The following is a 21,486-nucleotide window of genomic DNA, read 5'->3' on the forward strand; positions in this document are numbered from 1 at the left end:
TGTAGGCCATTGTTATGAAAATGTGTTAATGAGAACCTGGTGAAGGTGTGATGAATTAAGTCTTTGTGATAGATTCATTCATTGATATTGAAAGTATCAGTTGCCTCTCTAGCTGTAGATACTGGTTGCTCTTGCCTTCTTTGGGTATTTGAATATACAGGTCCGGAAAGGTACTCATTTCCATAGTAAATTCATACGGACACACTTCAAATGCTTTTGGTGTTTCCAGAACTCAGTGCAGTGACCCGTATTTAGAGGATGCGCAGTGAATGCTCATTAATGGTTGTGAGGTAAATGGTGGTTAGGGTATGTACGTGGAAAAAAGAATCTTGATTATATGGAAATTAGGGTAAAAATTGGTTTCATTTTTCCTTAGAAGATTTCAGTTCAGCTGCCCATGTTTATCAAAAGTATTTTTCCCAAAATCAGTATATTAAAATGATTTAATTGAATCTCCTCTCCTGAGAACAGTATAGTTTTCTGGTTGGTCCTACTTAGTCCAGACCTGAGCTATGTGTCAGCTCGGTACAGAGTGGGACTGTGTGCAAATCCAGACCAGTGTCAGCTTGGTACAGAGTGGGACTGTGTGCAAATCCAGACCAGTGTCAGCTCAGTACAGAGTGGGGCTGTGTGCAAATCCAGACCAGTGTCAGCTCAGTACAGAGTGGGGCTGTGTGCAGCTCCAGACCAGTGTCAGCTCAGTACAGAGAGGGGCTGTGTGCAAATCCAGACCAGTGTCAGCTTGGTACAGAGTGGGGCTGTGTGCAGCTCCAGACCAGTGTCACCTCAGTACAGAGTGGGACTGTGCAAATCCAGACCAGTGTCAGCCCGGTACAGAGTGGGGCTGTGTGCAAATCCAGACCAGTGTCAGCTCAGTACAGAGTGGGACTGTGTGCAAATCCAGACCAGTGTCAGCTCAGTACAGAGTGGGGCTGTGTGCAGCTCCAGACTAGTGTCAGCTTGGTACAGAGTGGGGCTGTGTGCAAATCCAGACCAGTGTCAGCTCAGTACAGAGTGGGGCTGTGTGCAAATCCAGACCAGTGTCAGCTCAGTACAGAGTGGGGCTGTGTGCAGCTCCAGACCAGTGTCAGCTTGGTACAGAGTGGGGCTATGTGCAGCTCCAGACCAGTGTCAGCTCGGTACAGAGTGGGACTGTGTGCAAATCCAGACCATTGTCAGCTCAGTACAGAGTGGGACTGTGCAAATCCAGACCATTGTCAGCTCAGTACAGAGTGGGGCTGTGTGCAAATCCAGACCAGTGTCAGCTCAGTACAGAGTGGGGCTGTGTGCAGCTCCAGACTAGTGTCAGCTCAGTACAGAGTGGGGCTGTGTGCAAATCCAGACCAGTGTCAGCTCAGTACAGAGTGGGACTGTGTGCAAATCCAGACCATTGTCAGCTCAGTACAGAGTGGGGCTGTGTGCAAATCCAGACCAGTGTCAGCTCAGTACAGAGTGGGGCTGTGTGCAGCTCCAGACCAGTGTCAGCTCAGTACAGAGTGGGGCTGTGTGCAAATCCAGACCAGTGTCTACTCAGTGCAGACCTGAACTACGTATAACTGTTGACCCAGGGCCCACTGAGTCCAGATCAGGTCTGATTAAAATCCAGACCAGGACCCACTGAGTCCAGAGTGGGGCTTTGTGCAAATCCAGATCCTGGCCCACTGAGTCCAGAGCAGGGCGGGTACAAAGTCCTACAAAGTAGGACCCGAGTTGACTGAGTTCAGCGTGGGGTTTATGTAAATCCAGACTAGGGCTCCTACTTCCGTGTTCCGTTGGGCCTCCCATAATCTAGATGGCTTAGAGATAAGGACAAAACTATACAGAAAACTCATTTGTACCAGATTGATACTTTTGTCATCTATGGGTTATTACACTGTAGCCAGTGGGACATTTGTCAGAGTCTCCAGGAAAACTTGGAGTGTTCAAAATATAAAGTTTCCCACTGGCTCTCTGTTGGGAGACCTGTCTCCTGACAGTGGGACTGTCCAACAGGTGACTTAATCCTCGGCCCAGCACGGGCCCTGAGGCCACTGCAGTGCTAAAATTGCAGTGACAGGCAAGTAAACCTTATCTTTGGATTTGAAAGATCTGTATGTAAAAGCTGCACTTGTATGAATTGCTCCAAAGTTTTAGTGGTGGTGCTGCTGTTACACAGATGTGGGTGATCACACAGTGTGCTCTCAGTTTCTCAGGGCCTTCACGGACTTTCTGGCCTTCATGGTTCTGTTCAACTACATCATCCCCGTGTCCATGTACGTCACAGTGGAGATGCAGAAGTTCCTTGGCTCCTATTTCATCACTTGGGATGAAGACATGTTTGATGAAGAACTAGGGGAAGGGCCTCTGGTCAACACCTCAGATTTAAATGAAGAGTTGGGACAGGTCAGTTTCTCCCGAATTGTCTTTCATAATCTTCTGCAGATTGAGCCCCTCCGTTTTCTGTTCCCAGGCAGCTAGATTCTAAGTGATTTCTGTCATGTAGGCACATCATCCAACTGGTCAAATGACAGCCTTCCCACTTTAATTTGTGCAGAGATATAGCCTTTAACTGGCAAAAAACAACAAGCTTTTTTTTTTTAACTTTCATTATATGACAACTGGTAGTTTTTCTATTTACAAGTTGTGCAGAATTACATTACCTGGTGGATACCAGCTCATCCATGGCCTAAATGGTGCTCATTTAGGGTAATGCTGTGCATTGAGGTGAAGGGGTAAAAGTGAGCTGGCGTTCACTGAGTGCCTGCTGTACAGGCATTGCCCTCAGTTTTGATCCCTGATTTCCTTCACTTCTGACAGCAAGTGAATTTTTTAAAGACGAGCAAAGTGAGACCCCAGGCAGTCTCAATTGCCTGTTGTGTTGCAGGGTTCAAAATTCCCACATTGAAATTCTGCTGCACATTGACAACTTCACGGCAGGGGGCAGGGGACAAGGGCTCGGTGCACCTAGAGCTTCTCAGTCTGTACGATGGGCATAACAACAGGTACCTGCCTTGCCAGAGGGTAGTAGGGATTGAATGAAGTAATAGGTGAGGCACCCATTGTAGTGTCTAATAAGAGCTGCCATGCCTGGGAATCATTGCCATCCAGGATCACCTGGATGCAGGGAAGAGCCCACACTCACTCCTGTCTCCCTGACCCCAAACTCAGCCTCTCCCTGGAAAAAGAGAGCTAAGGAGAGGCCTGTTCCCCCAACTTTGGTTCTCTGGCCTTTACTGGGAGCCTTCCCACTGCCCCCATTCTAACCTTTCCCAGCCTTTAAGTTGCAAGAAAGGGCATTTGGTAAATGCTAGTTTATTATTATTTTTTAACAGGAAGAAATGTTGAGTAGTATTTTTGCGAACAGAGCTATTTTAGACTAGTAGCTGAAATCCACTCCCTTGTGGCCCCAGAACAGCAGTCTGTAATAGATGCTTAGACTCTGCTAGATACATATTTTGCTTGTTCATGAATTTGACTTTGAATGCATTCCTCTAGGACATCCCACAGCCCTGGTGTGGCGTATTATCTCAGTCAGCAAGGCATAAATCGCAATTTGAATGCTCATTACTAGAATATATTTACCTCTATGGATTTTATTCCTTTACAATAATAAATGGCATATTTTGTGTACTCCTGAGAAATTCGTGGAGCAAAGATTTTTTTTTCTGTAACAAGAAAAATGTAGAGCTGTGTGCAGAGCAGCAGCAAATTATTCCAACTCAAAGTCTGAGAATGACTTTATAACACCAGTGCTCCAGAGATTTGTGCAAATGCTTGTTTTAGAGGAGCAAACGTTGTGAAATATTCATTATTATTGTGAATCCTCACTTTGAAAGAAGTCAGGTGTCGTTCACTTCAAACAACGGGGCCGTCTCTGCTAGGGAGTGATCTTGCATGTGGACAGTGCTCGTGTGGCTAATCTCCCAGATCACGGGGAGAGACTCAGCAGTGTTTTAGGCAAGCATTTAATGGCAGATTTATTTAAATAATTCATAGGGCACTATTTTGTGCTTATCAATTACATATTAGAGCCAAGCATACTTGGAAAAGGCATTTTCTGCTGTGGGATTGACAGCAGAAAAGAACATTTTCTGAGACCAGATTGAAAACGTGAAACACTTAGCTGGTTTTATTATAGGTCTTTCATGCTTCCCACACCCTGTACTTTATTATTTTAAACTCTGCCTCTGTGTCCATGTGTTGGAGGGACTGAGCCTGGACTCGGCACCCTGGACCAGCAGGTGTCTGACAGGGTGAGGCGCGCTCGCTCCTGCCACCTCCTCGCTGTGCTGCCTGGCTGCCAGGACTCCTCGCCTTTTTTCAATTACTCAGGAGGAATACACACCTGAGTTTATCTAAATTCAGGATTCAAAGCTAGTTGTAGTTGTCACACTTTTCATGGTTTTTCTATCTGACATTTGTTCTGTTCTTTTATGTGTTTGAATTGTATCTGCTAAACCTTAAATGGTAGGGTGATTTTGAGCTCCCAGACCTTATCGAATGAGTTTATTGTATTTCCATCCTTGAGTTTTTTGTTGGATAAGATTTAAGTCTACAGCCCCTAGAAGGCTAGCTCCACCCACTGTTCCCACCCACCGTAAAGTGACCGAGAGGATGTGTTCTCTGAGCTTCATATCCAGAGAGAAGGACAACTGCCTTTATTCTGGGGAGCCTCCCAGCCAGAGCACCCCGCCCAGACAGCCCTGTGCCCGCAGGTGGAGTACATCTTCACAGACAAGACCGGCACCCTCACGGAGAACAACATGGAGTTCAAGGAGTGCTGCATTGAGGGCCACGTCTACGTGCCACATGCCATCTGCAACGGGCAGGTCCTCCCCAGCGCCTCTGGAATCGACATGATTGACTCTTCCCCTGGCGTCAGTGGGAAGGTAGGCAGCCCCTCTCCTGGCAGGTGTTTTCCCTTTAGAGGCCGTCACTGTCACACTGTCCCAGTTTACAAGATAGCCTGGTGTCACCTCTTGTTCTGGGACCCAGGCAAGACATGAATTTTCCAGCAACTTGAGTGAGAACAGTGAGATGCCTCCATTTCTCACCAGTGAATCTGGCCAGTCACATTTCTGGGGACAGCTTTAGAAGTGTGGACCAACATGGCAAATGGTGGACTGTGGTCAAAGTCACCTGCACACCACATGTGCTTGTGCTCATAAACATGTACACACTCACACTCAAGCACACATGCACACACGTGACCTTGCGTGCGCACACATACCCCAATGTGTGCACAGACGTGCCTCATGCATGCATGTCCACACACATGCGCACGTGGCTGTACCCTCATGTGTCCACACAGTTACAGGCACACACTGCATTTACATGCACATGCATGCATGCACATGTGGGGTGCACACATACACCATCTGCTGTGGCCTCAGATCTCAGCATTTCTAGGAGGAAGCCGTGACCCTCATCAGTGGTCAGCCAGAGGCCATTCCAGAATGCTTGGTGACTGCAGAGCCCTGTGTGGTATCCCCTGGGGCACCAGGATGCCCGCCTTAGTGAGCTGTGTTGTGATAGCCTTTTGTGTCCAAGCAAACCGCACGCCCACCACATTAGTCTCAGGTGATTCCAATACAGAAACCGCCATTTCATCCCAGTCTGAGAGGAGAGGGGCAGGTGGTCTTGGCCTTTGTGCAGCATTCCACAGGCATTGCCCCCTCCTGCCACCTGCTGGAACTCCCCCCACCTGGCATGTGTGATGTGAGTCCAGCCTTTCTTGGCCTCCCTCAGCCATGTGGCATCCAGGACCCCCAAGGAAGCTTTCTGGACTCCAAGGGAATCCAGGATCCAGAAGCCCTGCAATACTGCCTCAGCTGGTCTAAGGCTCCATCCTGCCGTGTTCTCCTCTTGTGACCTTGAACCTATCACCTCATCTTACTAAACATTCATTTCCTTTCAGTCTTCCTGGCCCAGTGGTCTTGACTGTAACTACCATCGAAGTGCTCAAGAATGAATGAAAGCCACAGTTACACTCTATCTCCCGACCACCAACGGCACACTAATACTCCCCAACCCTAAAAGTTGCTTGTCCTGCTTTGTTGTCTTCTGTTTATTTCCTGACTCCTTTAAGCTGATATCCATAGATGTATGGGGTTTTTGTACTGTGTTTTTATAGGAGCGAGAAGAGCTATTTTTCCGGGCCCTCTGTCTGTGCCACACCGTCCAAGTGAAAGATGACGATGACGTGGATGGGCCCAGGAAGTCACCAGACTCGGGGAAATCTTGTGTGTACATATCGTCCTCGCCCGATGAGGTGGCCTTAGTCGAGGGTATCCAGAGGTATGTCTGGCTGCACTCGGGTCTGGTCCCAGATGTGAGGGGTGTGCCAATCTGGTAGTGGAGTCTTTTTCAACCCCCAACAATGTGCTGCTGGACTCCTACTGGAGGCATCCAAGTCAGGCCCCTGGGCCTGGGATGTTTGCTGGGGGGTGAGCCAAGCGCGTACTGCCTTCATTCTCAGTGTCGTCTCGACCTCCACGTTGGCAGAGCAGTTTCTCCTGAATACAACCTGCCATCGGTGTGAGCAGCAGCCTGGTCCCAGCTGCCAGAGGGTTTGTCACTGTCTGATGGGTAGTTTTTCCTCCTCACTTCTTCAATAAGTAGGTTAGAGGCCATTCCAAATAACGTCAGGCTTTTAAAGATGCAAATAATCTTCAACACCCTTATGAAAAGTCTTTCTCATCTGTGCTAAGGAATCGATGCCCAGAGATGTCACACAGCTTTCCCAGAGTCTTGCAGCGTGGGAAGGGACGAGGCCTGAGTGCTGGGGCTTTGCTGCCGTTAGCTTCCCTTTCTTTGGGTCGGTCACGTTAAGTCTGTGCTTTGTGCGTAGACTTAATACTCACCCGCCTTCGACATCTTTTTACTGAGAGTTCTTGCTGCCTCATGACATGTGGCATTTAAACAAACACTTGGAAAAATACTTCCAGTATTCCAGCTATGTGGCATAATTTCAAGTCAAGGGAAATGTTCTCCCGGTTATCACAGCATACAGTTGGGATTAACACTAATGGTACTGATCTGCCCTGTTTGCTGCCATGGACGAGCAGGCGTCGAGCACCTCTCATCCAGGTAGAACAGCATCTTTGCTGTAGACTGAACTAATGTGTGTTTTCCGTGCAGTTTAAGTCGTGACATTAGGTATGCAAGTCATGCCACTTCAGACCTTACTGAATGTAGAAATGCGCACACACGTATGGGAGATTTCTCAAAGCTAGAATTCTCTCTCGTTGGAAAATGAGTCTTCAGAATGAAATCACATTCAGTCATAGATGTAAGAAGTTAGGACTCGCTGTTCCTGCCTGTCATTCTAGACTCACCCGCACCCGCCCTACCAGCTCCTGCCTGGGTTGGGTCCCCAGGGTCCCATAGCACCCTTATACCACTGTGGCTCCGTGCTGTATTAAAATGGTACGTGTCCACCTCCCATATCTATAAGTTCCCAGAGGCCAGAAGCCATGCCCTTCTCCTCACAGTCCCAGCAGGTGCCCAACCAGCACACGACGTGATGTCTCTGCAGACGTTTGTTGACTGGCTGCCTGCCCTGGGCGTGTGTTCTCATCAGCAAAATGACAGTTAGTGTGGAGACCGACAGTCTCTCAGAGTCCTTCTAATTCTGACATGTAACCTCTACTAAACCATCCCGCTAATTAGTGGGTCAGTACAGACAGGGACCAACCCGCAGACCCAGGGTCTCCCTGAAAGCCGCCGACACCTGCCAATAGGAATGCGCCTCATCCGTGTGGCGCTTGGGAGAGGAAGCCAACACTTATTTACGTTCTTGGGGAATTTTTTGAGATGGCAAATAAATTCAGTATTATAATTTCCTAAGTTTATAATTCAGTTTACTACCTTTGTTTGACCAGAAATCCTTTTTTAAAAAAAGAAAGCTTTACCAAAATGTAAAACAAATATTCTGTGAAAGAGAAATATCAAAATTTCGAATTTACCACTGGGTCTGTCTTCTCTTTTGCAGACTTGGTTTCACATACCTCAGGCTGAAGGATAATTACATGGAGATACTAAACAGGGACGATGACATTGAAAGGTAAGCATATTATTATACATTAAATTACGATGGTAATCAAAAATTGTTCTGACAAAGTCTATCCACTGGGGGAAAAACCAACCAGATTCTCTGCACTCCTCCCATAACTCATTCCCCCCTCTTCTCAGTAACAGCCCCGAAAATGTCACAGAAACACCTGGAGAATCTGAGTTGGACAGTTAGAGGAGAAGCTGGTTGGGTGATGCCACATCATTGAAAAGGTTTCGGGTTAAGTCACCTAAAATCAGGTTTTACTGCAGGGGTTCTCAGAGCTTCCAGCGTGTCCTAGCACTCCCCCAGCCAGGCTCTGACTCCCCCTGACTGGGGGGAGTAAACGCCACCCCCTGGGAGTGCCCGCAGAGCGCCAGCTCCCCGCTGGGCGGCCCTCAGAGGCAGCGCAGCCTTGGACTAACCAGCGGGACCGACGCTGCGTGGTTTCCCTTTCCAAGTCTTTAGCGCCCACACGCTTTGACTTTTAGGAACCGTCTCTCTAAAATTACTGGTCCTAGATAAAGATGTTCTGTCTTGAATGTTGACTCAGAAGATCAGGTAGTCCGTCTGCCCTATGTAGATAAACATAAATAAGCAGGAATGGATATAGGCAAAGACAGGTGGGGAAAAACATAAGACTTAGTGGTGATGGCTTCAAAAAAAATGGATTTTAAATTTTTCGTGTGAAAAATAAACACCCAGGTTGTCAGAAGTGATGAATCCCGTGACTCCAGAACTGGCTGCTGGGGCCTAGACCCGAGTAGCCGGGGTTCCTCCCTGCAGTGAGGGGCTTCCTAGGAGTTGTGAGGCCACCCCTGGGAGCGGGGGCAGAGTGACATGCTGCTGTCCGGCTTCTGCTTTGTAACTGAAAACGCAGGTGCTGCTGGAATTACAGCACACGGCACAGTGCTGCCTCAGAATCCACAGGGAACCCTTGCGCCAGGGTGAGGGAGGAAGAAACTGGCCTTTAGCCTTCGAGGTGGTCTCAGCTGGTCTAATAATCAGATAGATGTGGGGCAGACTGAGAGAAAGTAACCACATTCCACTACATGCGCGTGAGATAGATGTGGGGCAGACTGAGAGTAAATAACCACATTCCACTGCATGCGTGTGTCTGGGAACCCCACATACATAAGAGAGTGGGATCCCGCCCCCACCCCACGCCCTGGAAGTTCAGAGGCGGGTAAATGAGGTATTCTGGACACTCTGAACGGATGGGTGTGTGTGTTACCCTGAAGGCCCCGGCCTCAGAGGGGCTCGTTCTCAGGACGGCGAGAAGAGCACATGTTCGCTAGCTGTTCCCCTTGCCGTATAGACAGGTCATAAAAAGGTGACTCTGGTGTAACACTCGTTGTGGGCCAGGCCCCTAATNACGCCCTGGAAGTTCAGAGGCGGGTAAATGAGGTATTCTGGACACTCTGAACGGATGGGGTGTGTGTGTTACCCTGAAGGCCCCGGCCTCAGAGGGGCTCGTTCTCAGGACGGCGAGAAGAGCACATGTTCGCTAGCTGTTCCCCTTGCCGTATAGACAGGTCATAAAAAGGTGACTCTGGTGTAACACTCGTTGTGGGCCAGGCCCCTAATTTAGATTCTTTAAGGGAGAGGTAAAAGTTTCTCATGGGCCTGCAGGGTCTCTGTTGTCTTCAGCTCAAAATGCACCTCCTGGGAAGCCCTTTCCTGAACCCCCTTCACCAGCTTGTGAGCAGGGACTGACAGGGCAGAGGTTTCACGCACTCTGCAGCTTCTGGCTGGAGTCTCTAGACCACGGGTGGCAAACACAAGGCCCCAGGGCTGAATCCTTGTTTTATCCAGCCTGGTACCTTGTTTCTGCCTGGCAGCGGCACCGAGCTCTCACTTAACTGTTAAGAAATAGTTATATTTACACGGTCCTGAAATTGCACTTGGCCCTCTGAAGGCAGCCGCGAGGCTGACGTGGCCCCCGGTGAAGATGAGTTTGACGCCCCTGCTCCAGACCCCAAGGAGCTGGCAGAGGTGGTGTCAGGGGCGGCTGAGCCATTTTCAGAATTTGAAGTGCCAGGCGGAAATCATGCATCTTCTGATAGTGAGACTGCAGAGGCTGATTGAATGTCAGCAATCTGCTTTTAAATGAGTTTCATTAATTTAAAGGGCACTGATTTATTATCAGGGATCAAAAGCTCTGTTATACAACCTGTGGGTTTGTGTTCGACAGAATTTAGGAAAGCGAATCGGCAGGTGAGGTACGTAGTCTGTTCGATGTGCAGACTCCGTGAGCACCATGCTGGGGCTGGGAGGCGGCTCTCCGGGCCAGGGTCCGAGCGGTAGGGAGAGGAGAGCCTTCCTCTGGGCCCTGCAGGACACTGGTACGGGCAGCAGGGGCAGGATCACCGGTCACAGGAACCCAGACACTTGCACTGAGTGTGTGGAGGGAACCGCTCTGCCTCCAGGTTCCTCCTTGAGAGAGATGCTCGGTGTGGCTGCCCTCCAGGGAGAGGTGGGGGTGGGGCAGGATGGCCTGGGCGGGGCAGGGAGGGGACTGCCCCAGAGACTCCTCTGGGAAGGCTGATTAATGCCCAGATGTCGTGGCACACGAAGCGAAATGGATATTAAAAGCCATTTTAATCTTTTCTCCAGGTTTGAATTGCTGGAAATTTTGAGTTTTGACTCGGTACGAAGGAGAATGAGTGTAATTGTGAGATCTGCTACAGGTAGAAATTTATTTTACCTCAATTTCTTAAATTATACATTGTGGTTGTGTTTTACTTTGACACTTACATTCTTTAGGAGCTTTAAAGAATTAACCATTTACTCCCTTTTTTAAAAAACATAGATGAACCAACTACAGGTCACACAACTCCTCACCCCCATGGTGGGTCACGCAACTGCTCACACTCACTGTAGGTGACGAAACTCCTAGGCTCAGTGCCTGTTCCTCTCCCAGGCACCTTGGGCTGGCAGGGTCACTCACCTTTGGTTTCCCCTCGACTGAAGCCCTGCTCATGCCCTTTCAGTCCTCACACAGGGCACCTGTTTGCAGAGGGCTCCACCAGCACTGTCTGCCCCTCTTCATCCTGCTCCCTTGTCAGTCTTTTTAAAACCCCTGAATGCTCACTGCCCTGGCCAGGGCCTGGTGGGCTCCTGTTCTGTGTGAGGAAGCCACATCTCCCATTTTTTCAATGAGTCCCTGAACTGTCTTCTTAGCTTTCATTCCCAGGCCTCCTCAGAATGTGCACTGGGTGAGCTTTTCCAACTGGGGACCCTCTACCTGGTGTGGGCTTTTCCAGCTGGGGGGCCTCTACCTGGCAGGGACTTTTTCACTTAGAAGCTCTCTTACTCATGTGTACCTTCTCAGGCACAGCTCAATAGCCACCTGATAAGCCCGGCCTGGTTGCCTCAGTCAGATGAGCTGTTTGTCTTTGACCTGGCTAGACTACAGGCATCCTAGACACAGAGCCTACACTTTTCTCAGCAGTATACCACCACAGTGCTTCTGACTGCTCAGTAAATACTGCTAAATTCAGTTTACTAATGCAATTTCAAAATGGCATTTATATCGAGAGATGTGGAATCTTTTTTTTTTTTTTAAGATTTCATTTATTTATTTATTTTAGAGAGAGTAGAAGGAGAAAGAGAGGGAGAGAAACATCAATGTGTGGTTGCATTTCATGTACCCCATACTGGGGACCTGACCCACAAGGCATGTGCCTTTACTGGGAATCGAACCCACGATCCTTTGGTTCTCAGTCTAATGCTCAATTCACCGAGCCACACCAGCCAGGAGGATCTTATTCTTTTTGGTTTCTTAAAACTTGGCAATACCAGGCTGTGTTTATCTCTTTGGAAAGTTGCCTGGTAAGCAACCAAGTGCAGCCACTACCTGGAACTAAACAGACTGAGCCTAAAATAGAGATCTGAGGGCATGTTGGTGAATTTTACGTGAGCCTGTATCTCATACTCACATTGAGAGACTTTTGTGTTAATGGGAAGTAAACAAAGTGTTCTTTCCTAAACAGAGCCATTGCGACTTTCTTCTGATAGAACCAGCAATCCCTTGTTTTCTCATCCAAGTCTGTGGAGGCTGCGGAAGGCCTGTCTTCAGCAGCACTTCGAGAATCATTTTTCAAGGAGTTGAGTTGCACGTGCTGGATGACGGGCCTGGTGAGGGCTCTGCGCTGAGATGGTGCCGGCTGTCGCAGAGCTGGTTTTTTTATCCACGCGCTTCCCTCAGCTCTGAACCAGTTGTCAAACATGGGCAGGAGTGGCTCAATGCGACCTGCCCTGAGTGTCATGGGACACAAAGTAACATACAATATAATATTGTCCGTGCACACGGAAACAGGTTTTACCACTGGGTCAGCAGGACGTGGGGAGCATACACCCTGTGGTGTGTGGAACGAGTTCAGATAGATGCGCTAATGCTCGCCGAAGGGCAGAAAATCATTCCACTGTGTGTGAATGAATGTAAGCCGTTCAGAATTATCCAGAAGAAAGGCAGTGCCTTGTGGAAAACTTTTTGTCTTGTGATTTCTTTTCCCCCTTACAAATGTGAAGTCTCGGAGCTGAATCATGCTTCAGCAAAGGCCCTGCGCTGGCAGTAATGATCACAATCTCGGGAAGCAATGCCTAAGTACCCACAAGCCATCTTCTGCCCTATGCACACCTTCTCCTGAACCGTGCAGCCACAGCCCTGGTACCTGGGGACATACCGGGGAATCTTTGTAAACAGCCTCCATTTATCAAAAAGGGCATCACAAGAGCTCAAAAAGAAGCTGGGTCACATTAAGAATTTATGCCCCAGGCATTCACATCATTAGGATATCCCTTCCACGAGATACTACATATTTCTGAAGGCGTCTTTGAGGCCATCTAAACTGGCCACTGCACCAACTAATTTTAAGAGAAGTCTAAATATTCAATTCAACAAGTTTTTCTCTAAGCAGGAACACATCCCTGGAGATGACGCTAATTGCACTGGTTTCAGAGCCTAATGGAGGGTTGACTCCATTAGGGGAGACTGGAGGCCTTAAGCCACAGCAGCCAGTTGACAACTTGAACTTATCTCGGAGGGGCCTTTACGAGAAGTGTGCTGCGGTCATCAAGTTGAACCTCAGTGCCACAGCTTGCTCTGCTGTGGGTTAAGAGATCACGTCACCTGTGTACAGCTTTCTTACCATCACCTGTGTGTGCACTGGTAGTAACTCCCTGCTTGTCTACAAAACCAGAAGAAGCAGGATCTAAAGCTGGTGCCAAATACTACCTGCTCTTGTCCTTTGCAGATTAAATTTTGTTTTCTATTGTGGATAGTTTTATGTCCACGGCTCTCCTCACCCAGACCTAAGGCCGAACATGTCCCATGTCTGAAGTGGGAGTAGAGGAACTGACAAGTTGTGACAGTGGGGAATTTAAGCCATTACCGCCAGTCATCCATGATTTTCCTAGGGAAAAGAATGTATTGTTGTTTAAGATTGTATCCCTGTGTTGTCTGGACTACAGTTGTTGTTCTAAACTGTATCTGATGGCCCTGGAGCATTAGCAAGAAGTGATGTGGTAGTCAGGAATGCATTCTGACATCAGATCAGTTGGTATGTGACTAAGAATCCCAGGTCACAAACCTGTGTGGGTGCGTAGGTGTCTTCTGGGGATCGGACTTCCTGCTCTCGTCAGTTCCTGCTCAGGGCAGCTGGCCGTGCTCCCGGTGCTGGCCCAGCCTTTGCTCAGCCACAGCTCAGTTCCTGTGCTGGCGGCAGAGACCTCACCAGACACCATCCATGTTGCCCAAAGGTTGACACTACCCTCAGTGTATTTTCAGGACTTACATGAGCATAAATTGTGGTGTGTTTTTAATGTTCTCGCTGTGTTTATGTGTGCACCACAGGAGTTAGTTCTTTCTGGGATTAAGGAAGTAAGCCAAGGTGGGCTCTGTATGCTACAGCTGAGTTCATGGGCCCTTGTGTGGGACCGCCATGTGCACCAGCTGCTATGGTCTCACTAGCCACAGGCCCGGGAGTATCCCTGCCCAGCACCTCCTGACACGTCCACCTGGGGAACTGGCTGCAGTGGGACAGTTGTCCTCTTCTCCTGGTGCCTGTGGGTTTGGTTTCCCAGACATACTTCTGAGGGCCGTCTGCATCCAGGGTTTCTAGGGACCAACCCCAGGCCAGGGAGCTCAGCACTCACTTAATGTCTGAAGATAAACTAAGAATACAACACAGATCACCATGGCAATGCCCCTGCTCAAGGCCCGTGAGTTGCTGTGGTGGGCCACCACGGTATTTCTTTCCATAAGCCGAATACAGACGAAGCCCACCTGGCAAAGTGCCACTCAGCTCTGCAGGCTAGATTCCCCACTGAAAGGGGAGGAGCCCCCGTGTGCCGGGGCCTGTGGGTTCAGTGCCTTCTGTCTCTTTGACCTCCTTTTTGTCACATACCAGAGAGGTTCCTCCTGCTTATCTGGAAGAGGAAATCTTTTTATCTCGAGGGAGGAGAAGTATGCATCCGTCTAGAGTACAAATATGTGCGAAGTCACTGGGACATTACTTGAAGGGTGGGGCAGAAATGATGAAATATGTTTCTTGTAACTGGTGTTAATGCAAAAGATGACTCAGATGGCGTCTTCTATGTCAAAATGCGTTGCATTTTAATGGGATTAGATGTTTAGCCTCTGGTTTGCTGTGGACACTTTTGGTCAACTGCATCCTTAGCTATCTTACCCCACTCGCCGGGCCCAAGGTCACTGTGGTCCTCACTCATATCCCAACCAGAGGAGCGGCAGGAGTGACAGGAGGAAGGACACCCAGGAGCTAGGTCTTTTCCTGGTCTGGGGCTTTCCTGTGCAGTCCTAGGGCTGTAGGGATAAAATGTGACTTGGGGGCCATCTGCTTTCCTGAGTTTGCGGGTTCACTGATCGACTGACGTCTCCCCCGTAGTGGTCTCGGCACAGGTATCCCTGTTTCGTTTCCGAATAGCATAATATAAAAAATAATTTGGTCTTCCCCAAGTTGTGATTAAATTAAACACCTTTATTTTCTTGTTTTATAGGAGAAATTTATCTGTTTTGCAAAGGAGCAGATTCTTCAATATTTCCCCGAGTGATAGAAGGCAAAGTGGACCAGATCCGGTCCAGAGTGGAGCGCAACGCTGTGGTGAGCTGGCGGGCTGGGCAGGCCGGGTCATGCTGCTTCGCCCCCGCATCAGGAAGGGAAGCGCCTGACCCGGAGCGGGTGCCGTGTGCTGCTCCCTCAGAGGGCCACTCGCAAGTCAGAACGGGCCGTGTGTGGTGCCGCGTTCCTTTCCTGGGCGCTGCCCCCGCACGCTCACTCAGGAGACTGTGGCGTGGTTTTTGCTTTTTTTAATTTTGAGGTGGGGGCTAGGTCAGTTGGTTGATGATTTGGGGGGGTCCAAATAATAAGCATATTTGTGATGATGTATTGGAGAGAATAGATCTTTACCCTGAAGGCTTTCTAGTGATTCCTTTCAAACATCAGTTGGCACCTGTGCTTTGTGTATCTTCACCTGTTGGGTTTTCTCCCCTCACCTCATTCTAAAGCACGTAGCTCAGTCTGCTCTGTAACTTCAGCAACACTGCTCTGTTTGTCTCAGCATTCTCCCCTCCCATCAACCCCACCCGTGGCTCCAGTGCCCCCTCTTCCAGGGCTGCCGTGGGTGTGGGGCAAGCTGTGCATCTCTGCCACCCTCCTCCCCTCCACACCAGACCCTAAGCGGGCTCTTCCCAGACACGTTCCCCCATCTTTACTCTAGATATCGCAGCATTATAAATCTCTGTTGTCCAAGATGCACCCATTTCAGCGTGACTCTACGCATGCCTGCAGCAGCTACTGCAATTTTAAACTTTGTTAAATGTTGCTGTCGTGTGCAGATCCTTTGGCCTTAAGTTCTTATTAAAGCACCTAGTATTACCTGCTGGTTAAACAAAGCAGTTGCCATTAAACCAGCAGGAATTAATAAATAAACAGCCAGTTTAAGATTATTGAACCTTTTGTGCGTGGGATCATAAAAATATCAATGTCCCTAATGTCTCCTACCCACAGAGGTGAGCAGCCTGTTGGAGTGGAAGATGAAGCGCTTCTTAGCCCTTATGTGTGCACTCACAGAACGTAGTCCACGTGCAGGCCATGAGTTTTTTTTTTTTTTTTTTCATCAATGTATGGTTGCTTCTTGTGCATCCCCTGCAGGGAACTGGCCCCTGCAGGAAACTGGCCTGCAACCCAAGCATGTGTCCTGACTGGGAATCGAACTGCGATCACCTGGTTCACAGGCCCGAGCTCAATCCACTGAGCTACACCAGCCAGGGCGCAGGCCATGAGTTTTAACACAGGGTGTGTGAGGTGTCCCCAGATGGGGCAGCCCCATCTGCAAGTCACTCCATACCCCCACCTGCAATGGCCCTGAGGCCTTTTTACCCTGGGCCAGATGGCTGTGTGACACTGGCCACACTGATCACCACACAAGTGCAAAGGATGGCCTCTGGACAGAGGATGTTCCCTGTTGAACCCTGGGATCTCGGCCCAGGACCGGGGAGGCCGTGTTCTCTGCCCCCCAGTTCTCCTGGGCCTCCCTCCCACTCCTTCAGAGGAGTTGTATCTGGGTGAGAGGAAGCTCGTGGCCCCAGCACTGGCATTCAGTGTGTTCTAGCAAACACCGGCTGCTTGGGCCCCGGAAAAATCCGGACGCTAAAACTTGCTGTTTCTATGTGGTTATGGTGTTGCATCTCCTAACCTAGGATCTTCTGCAGAAGTGGGAACAGGACTTCCAGTCCATGACATGTCTCTTAATCATGTAGTCCTTTTCCCTTATAACTAGCTTTAAACTCTTCTTTCAGTTCTTTTTAATGACTTTGTTTCTGGCATTGAGATTTGCTGTAGCCACTCTGTCTGCCCGCACTTCACAAGGGAAAGGTGCCCACTTCCTTCAGCTCGTGCCGTGAGCCTCCTCTCCGTCCTGGGAATCTGGCAGCACCCCTTCGAGGGGACCGAAAACCGTCTCCCCGTAGCCATCCTGCTAGACAGTGAGGAAGGCACAGGCACATCCTCTTGTCAAAGCCCCAGACGAACACACTGATGGAATCAAAGTGCTCCGGGCATGGTGCCTTCAGGCTCCAAGAATCCAGCCCACTTGTGCTTCCCTGGCTGGGACGGCACATTCTCTGTGGTGACATCCAGAATTATGGTCACATTAGAGGATCTGTCATTCTTAGATTCTTGTTTCACTCTTCTGTGGACCTGGTAGGTTTAATAAATAACAGCCATTTCATTCAGTGAGTGCTAAATAAGATCAAATTGTGTTACAAACTCCCACACAAAACGTGATTTTAGAAATATCATTTTATAGTCACCATAAAATTTCATATTACTATCCTCAGAAAAGTTTAACTCTCTACATTTGTCAAATAAAAGAAAAAAGGCTTATCTTTGGTGGCCCTGATTGTATTATTTATTCCCATGCTTACCAGTTTGAATTTTTATACAATCTATCATGATTCTTCTATTTAATGAGGATATGAATAACTCCATTGTAAAATATCAACCCCTTTTAGGGTTGGTTGGTTTATAATTCTTTGGTTAGTCATTCTAATTCAAGAAAGGAAATGTTGAAAAAGCTATTAAAAAATACTATTTCAGCACAGGGACCCTTGAATTCATGTGAAATGCATTGTGTCCCATAGGAGGGGCTTCGGACTTTGTGCGTTGCCTACAAAAAGCTCATCCCGGAAGAATATGAAGGCATTTGTAAATTGCTACAGGCTGCCAAGGTGGCACTTCAAGATCGAGAAAAGAAGTTAGCAGAAGCCTATGAGCAGATAGAGAAAGATCTCATCTTGCTTGGTGCTACCGCCGTTGAGGATCGGTAAAGTAAACGCTATGCCTTGTCCCCAGAAGCCAAGCACAATGCGATGGGAAGGTTTGGGCTGCACTGGGCGCTTCGGAGGAAGTATGTTGGCTGTTTCAAAGGGGACGAGCCTGCGCCACAGGGAGAGGCGGGCTGTCTGCCTGCGTGCCCTGGCGTGCTGTCCCGGGGAGCTCACGGCGGGATGATGTTTTACTTCCCCTGAATCAGATGCCTGCGTTCGCGCTTTCCCAGAAGGAGCCAGACAAGTCAGCACTTTTGCGTTACACTGTGTGCCGTCAAGGCGCAGGGTTGTAAGTTCTTCTTTAGAATGAAATCAATAACTAACCCTGTTCCTGAATTTGTTCCTAGTTCTTTCCAAATACAGGTGTAACAGTTTAGGTCCTCACCTAAAACTCAGGGTATTGGTCACTGCTCATTGAAGAAATTTAAAATAGTCGAGTGGAATATTGCAAAAAATAACAATATAATATTAATAACTGATAAAATTACTGATTACAGACTTTCGAATGCCTCCAAAGAAAAAGCCTGTAATTTGTCAAAGCCTGTAAGAAGAACGAAAAGTTATTTAAGGCTTAATGCACTAAGAAATGGTCATTGGTCTTGTCTTAAGAGCAGAGTGAAAGGAATGGATGACAATTTATTTGGAAGGATTGGAAAAGAGAAACAATCCCGATTTAAAAGAGTGAAACAAGCTTCAGGAAATTTACTGAGCCTTTATTTCTCATAAAATTTGAAAGTCTTTATGATCTATATATTGATCCAAAACTTAAATCCTTAGCTTGAAATCTACATTTTTCTGGTGTCTTCAACGAGCACTTACTGCATTCTCGATCTCAACAGCGGAAGATCGGACAATGTAGGAAGTTTTGAGTTTGTGTGGGGCTTTCGTTGTTGTTATTCCTTTCCTCATTTAGTCCAGACTGTAACAGGTACAGACACAGGCATGAACATGAGACGCATAATGTGTACAACACAGATTTAGCACGGGAGCCGTAGCCGTAGGACGGGGCTGTGTGTTAGGACGGAGAGAGACACGCGGTAGGGTGGTGTTTGCCTGGGGCAGGGTTGGACCTGGTCCTCGGAGGAAGTGGTGGGAAAGCGAAAGGCTCTTACAAATGGAAGGAAGGAAGGAAGCGGGCAGGGCTGATGCACAGGGGCCCCTCAAGAAGGTTGCGGGAGCAGATTAACTCATTGGGGAGATGGGAGCTCTAAGTATTGAGGAGGAGATACTGGGGTAGGGGGCAGCTTATGGGCGCCAGTGACTTGAAAGTGATGGTATTTGTTTACGTCTTTAACGTTTCTAGCCAGCATCTTTGAAGACTGCTCTCAGCCCAAGTTTCCTTTGTCCAAAACAATGATGGAGTCAGTTTTTTCTGTATCTAGAATGCTGTGATTGTGCAGTCTCCAGACTTGCACCCAGGAGACTGGTTCCAGAATCCAGCCAAATCATTTCATTTAGAATCTGAACCCATTTCTTTTGCTCAGTGCTTGGCAGAGACACAGTATATTCCTGCACATGATCTATCAAAACCCAAAACTCTAAAATCTAAAAAAAAAATAATAATAACTCCCCCCTCCTGATGAAAAGAGACAAGCATGGTTTTGATGCCAGGCTTCCTCAGACAGCGAGACAGTTGGACCCGCGTTAAGAGAGCCATGTATCCTCAGATATGTTTTGTAACCTCTGCAAGCTTTGGGTCTTCCAAACGTGAAATGGGGTGATAGTGAAGTCCTCGACCCTTCCGTTGGTTGTAAAAGTGAGATGTCCCAGGAAAAGCCCTTCACACAGCAGCTGCCACCCTAAGCTTGCAGTGCCTGTCAGCCAGTTGCAGAATCACTACGGGCGCTGTCAGCGTTTGCCGTGATTTGGAGGCGCCTGGGCTCCAAATTGATAAGTGCAGAATTCAGATAGTTTGTGCCAAAAGAAAAGATCATGAATATCACTCGTTTCCAGATCTCATTTTCCCCAGATTTGGACTTGTGTTGTTGTCGTCTTGGAAACGTGGTCCTTCTGCCTAAACTCCTCTCCAGGTAATGAGTCCCAGCTAGACAGAGAACTGCCGTCCATCCTGGCATATGACAGCTACACAAGACGGCCACTTGCTTCTTAATCTATTTTCTGTTTATCTATTTGTTATTAGGAAGTAGGTTTTTTGTAAAAAATTAACACATTTTAAAAACAGATTCGGGCACTTTAAGATCACGAGCCAGCGCTATGATGCTTTTTGAGTTGGAGGGCCTGAGTATGTTCATGGACCACAGGTTTCTGAGGCACTCGTTTAGATTTGCCTTTGCCAGCCCTGGGGTGTGTCCTGTCTCGTTTTTGCCTTGTCAGGCTGCAGGAGAAGGCGGCCGACACCATAGAAGCTCTGCAGAAGGCGGGGATCAAAGTCTGGGTTCTCACCGGAGACAAGATGGNTAGATCACTTGCCAGCGCTATGATGCTTTTTGAGTTGGAGGGCCTGAGTATGTTCATGGACCACAGGTTTCTGAGGCACTCGTTTAGATTTGCCTTTGCCAGCCCTGGGGTGTGTCCTGTCTCGTTTTTGCCTTGTCAGGCTGCAGGAGAAGGCGGCCGACACCATAGAAGCTCTGCAGAAGGCGGGGATCAAAGTCTGGGTTCTCACCGGAGACAAGATGGAGACGGCAGCCGCCACCTGCTACGCCTGCAAGCTTTTCAGGAGAAACACACAGCTGCTTGAGCTAACCACAAAGAAAATTGAGGAGCAGAGTTTACACGATGTCCTGTTTGAGCTGAGTAAAACTGTCCTGCGCTACAGCGGCAGCTTAACCAGGGACAACCTCTCAGGGTAGGTGGCAGCCCCCCTTCCCCACCGCAAGAGATGTTTTCAGAAGGACTGAAATGACCCCCAGGTGCAAGGAGAGTGCCTCAGCACCCTTGCTGGGAGCGTGGGTCTGCTCTCCCCCACCATCACCCCGCGGCGTGGTGAGAGGGACCACCTGAATCGTGACCCGAGCTATTTCTTTCTGCAGCTACAGCATGTCCTATTACACAAGACGGTGTATGTGTTTGTTTACTATCAAACTGCTGGGTAAAGGATGCAAAAGACCTGATTGATTCAGTTACAAAATATCGTGCATGGGATAATTCTCATCTGTTTCTAAGACATTCAGTGGGCCGTATTCTACATTCCTGGGTGCATCTGCCAGACCAAGGAGGGAAATAGTAATAAAGTGTGGTTGCTTATCTAAGACAAAACAGTGCGTGGGCCAGAGTTGGCTTTCACCAGCAATATTCAGAATTTATTCTGACACATTTTATCCATGTTCTCCCTGCTGGTGTTAGATGCACGATGTAAGAATAGATTGAGTTGTTTTAGATTGTCATTATTATAGGTAAAACAAAAGTGTCTCTGTAATCATATGCAAGTTTTAACTTGTTCATAAATAGTACAAAGATCCTTCCCTTCACCTGACCTGCAGAATTCCTTTTGGGGACAAGAGATGTTCCTTATAATTTCAAAACCCATCAAAGACAAATGTTATGACCATGTTCTTCCCAACTCAGGTCATTCACCAGAACACCGAGGAGACAGTAGTTGTAAACATGAAGACTGAGGTCGGTCGATGTGGCAGGAAGTTTG

The 21,486-nt window shown here is 48.3% G+C and overlaps 1 protein-coding gene across 6 annotated transcripts in view; it reads left to right on the plus strand.

Annotated features, from left to right (window-relative positions):
- Window positions 1-21,486, plus strand: part of ATP11A (ATPase phospholipid transporting 11A) — a 146,710-nt gene that overhangs the window by 97,609 nt on the left and 27,615 nt on the right. For 5 of the 6 annotated variants that reach the window (XM_037042043.1, XM_037042045.1, XM_037042046.1 and 2 more), the window contains exons 12-20: window positions 2,185-2,382; window positions 4,695-4,868; window positions 6,113-6,276; window positions 7,973-8,044; window positions 10,649-10,722; window positions 15,053-15,156; window positions 17,697-17,878; window positions 20,217-20,259; window positions 20,483-20,691. In XM_037042043.1, the coding sequence (XP_036897938.1) occupies window positions 2,185-2,382; window positions 4,695-4,868; window positions 6,113-6,276; window positions 7,973-8,044; window positions 10,649-10,722; window positions 15,053-15,156; window positions 17,697-17,878; window positions 20,217-20,259; window positions 20,483-20,691 (1,220 nt within the window). Of the gene's footprint in view, window positions 1-2,184; window positions 2,383-4,694; window positions 4,869-6,112; window positions 6,277-7,972; window positions 8,045-10,648; window positions 10,723-15,052; window positions 15,157-17,696; window positions 17,879-20,216; window positions 20,260-20,439; window positions 20,692-21,486 lie in introns of all 6 variants that reach the window. The other variant, XM_037042049.1, reaches the window with a different exon arrangement.

The sequence above is a fragment of the Sturnira hondurensis genome, unplaced genomic scaffold (genome assembly GCF_014824575.4).
Source record: "Sturnira hondurensis isolate 20B ecotype Veracruz unplaced genomic scaffold, ASM1482457v3 Scaffold0003681, whole genome shotgun sequence".
Taxonomy (NCBI): Eukaryota; Metazoa; Chordata; class Mammalia; order Chiroptera; family Phyllostomidae; genus Sturnira; species Sturnira hondurensis.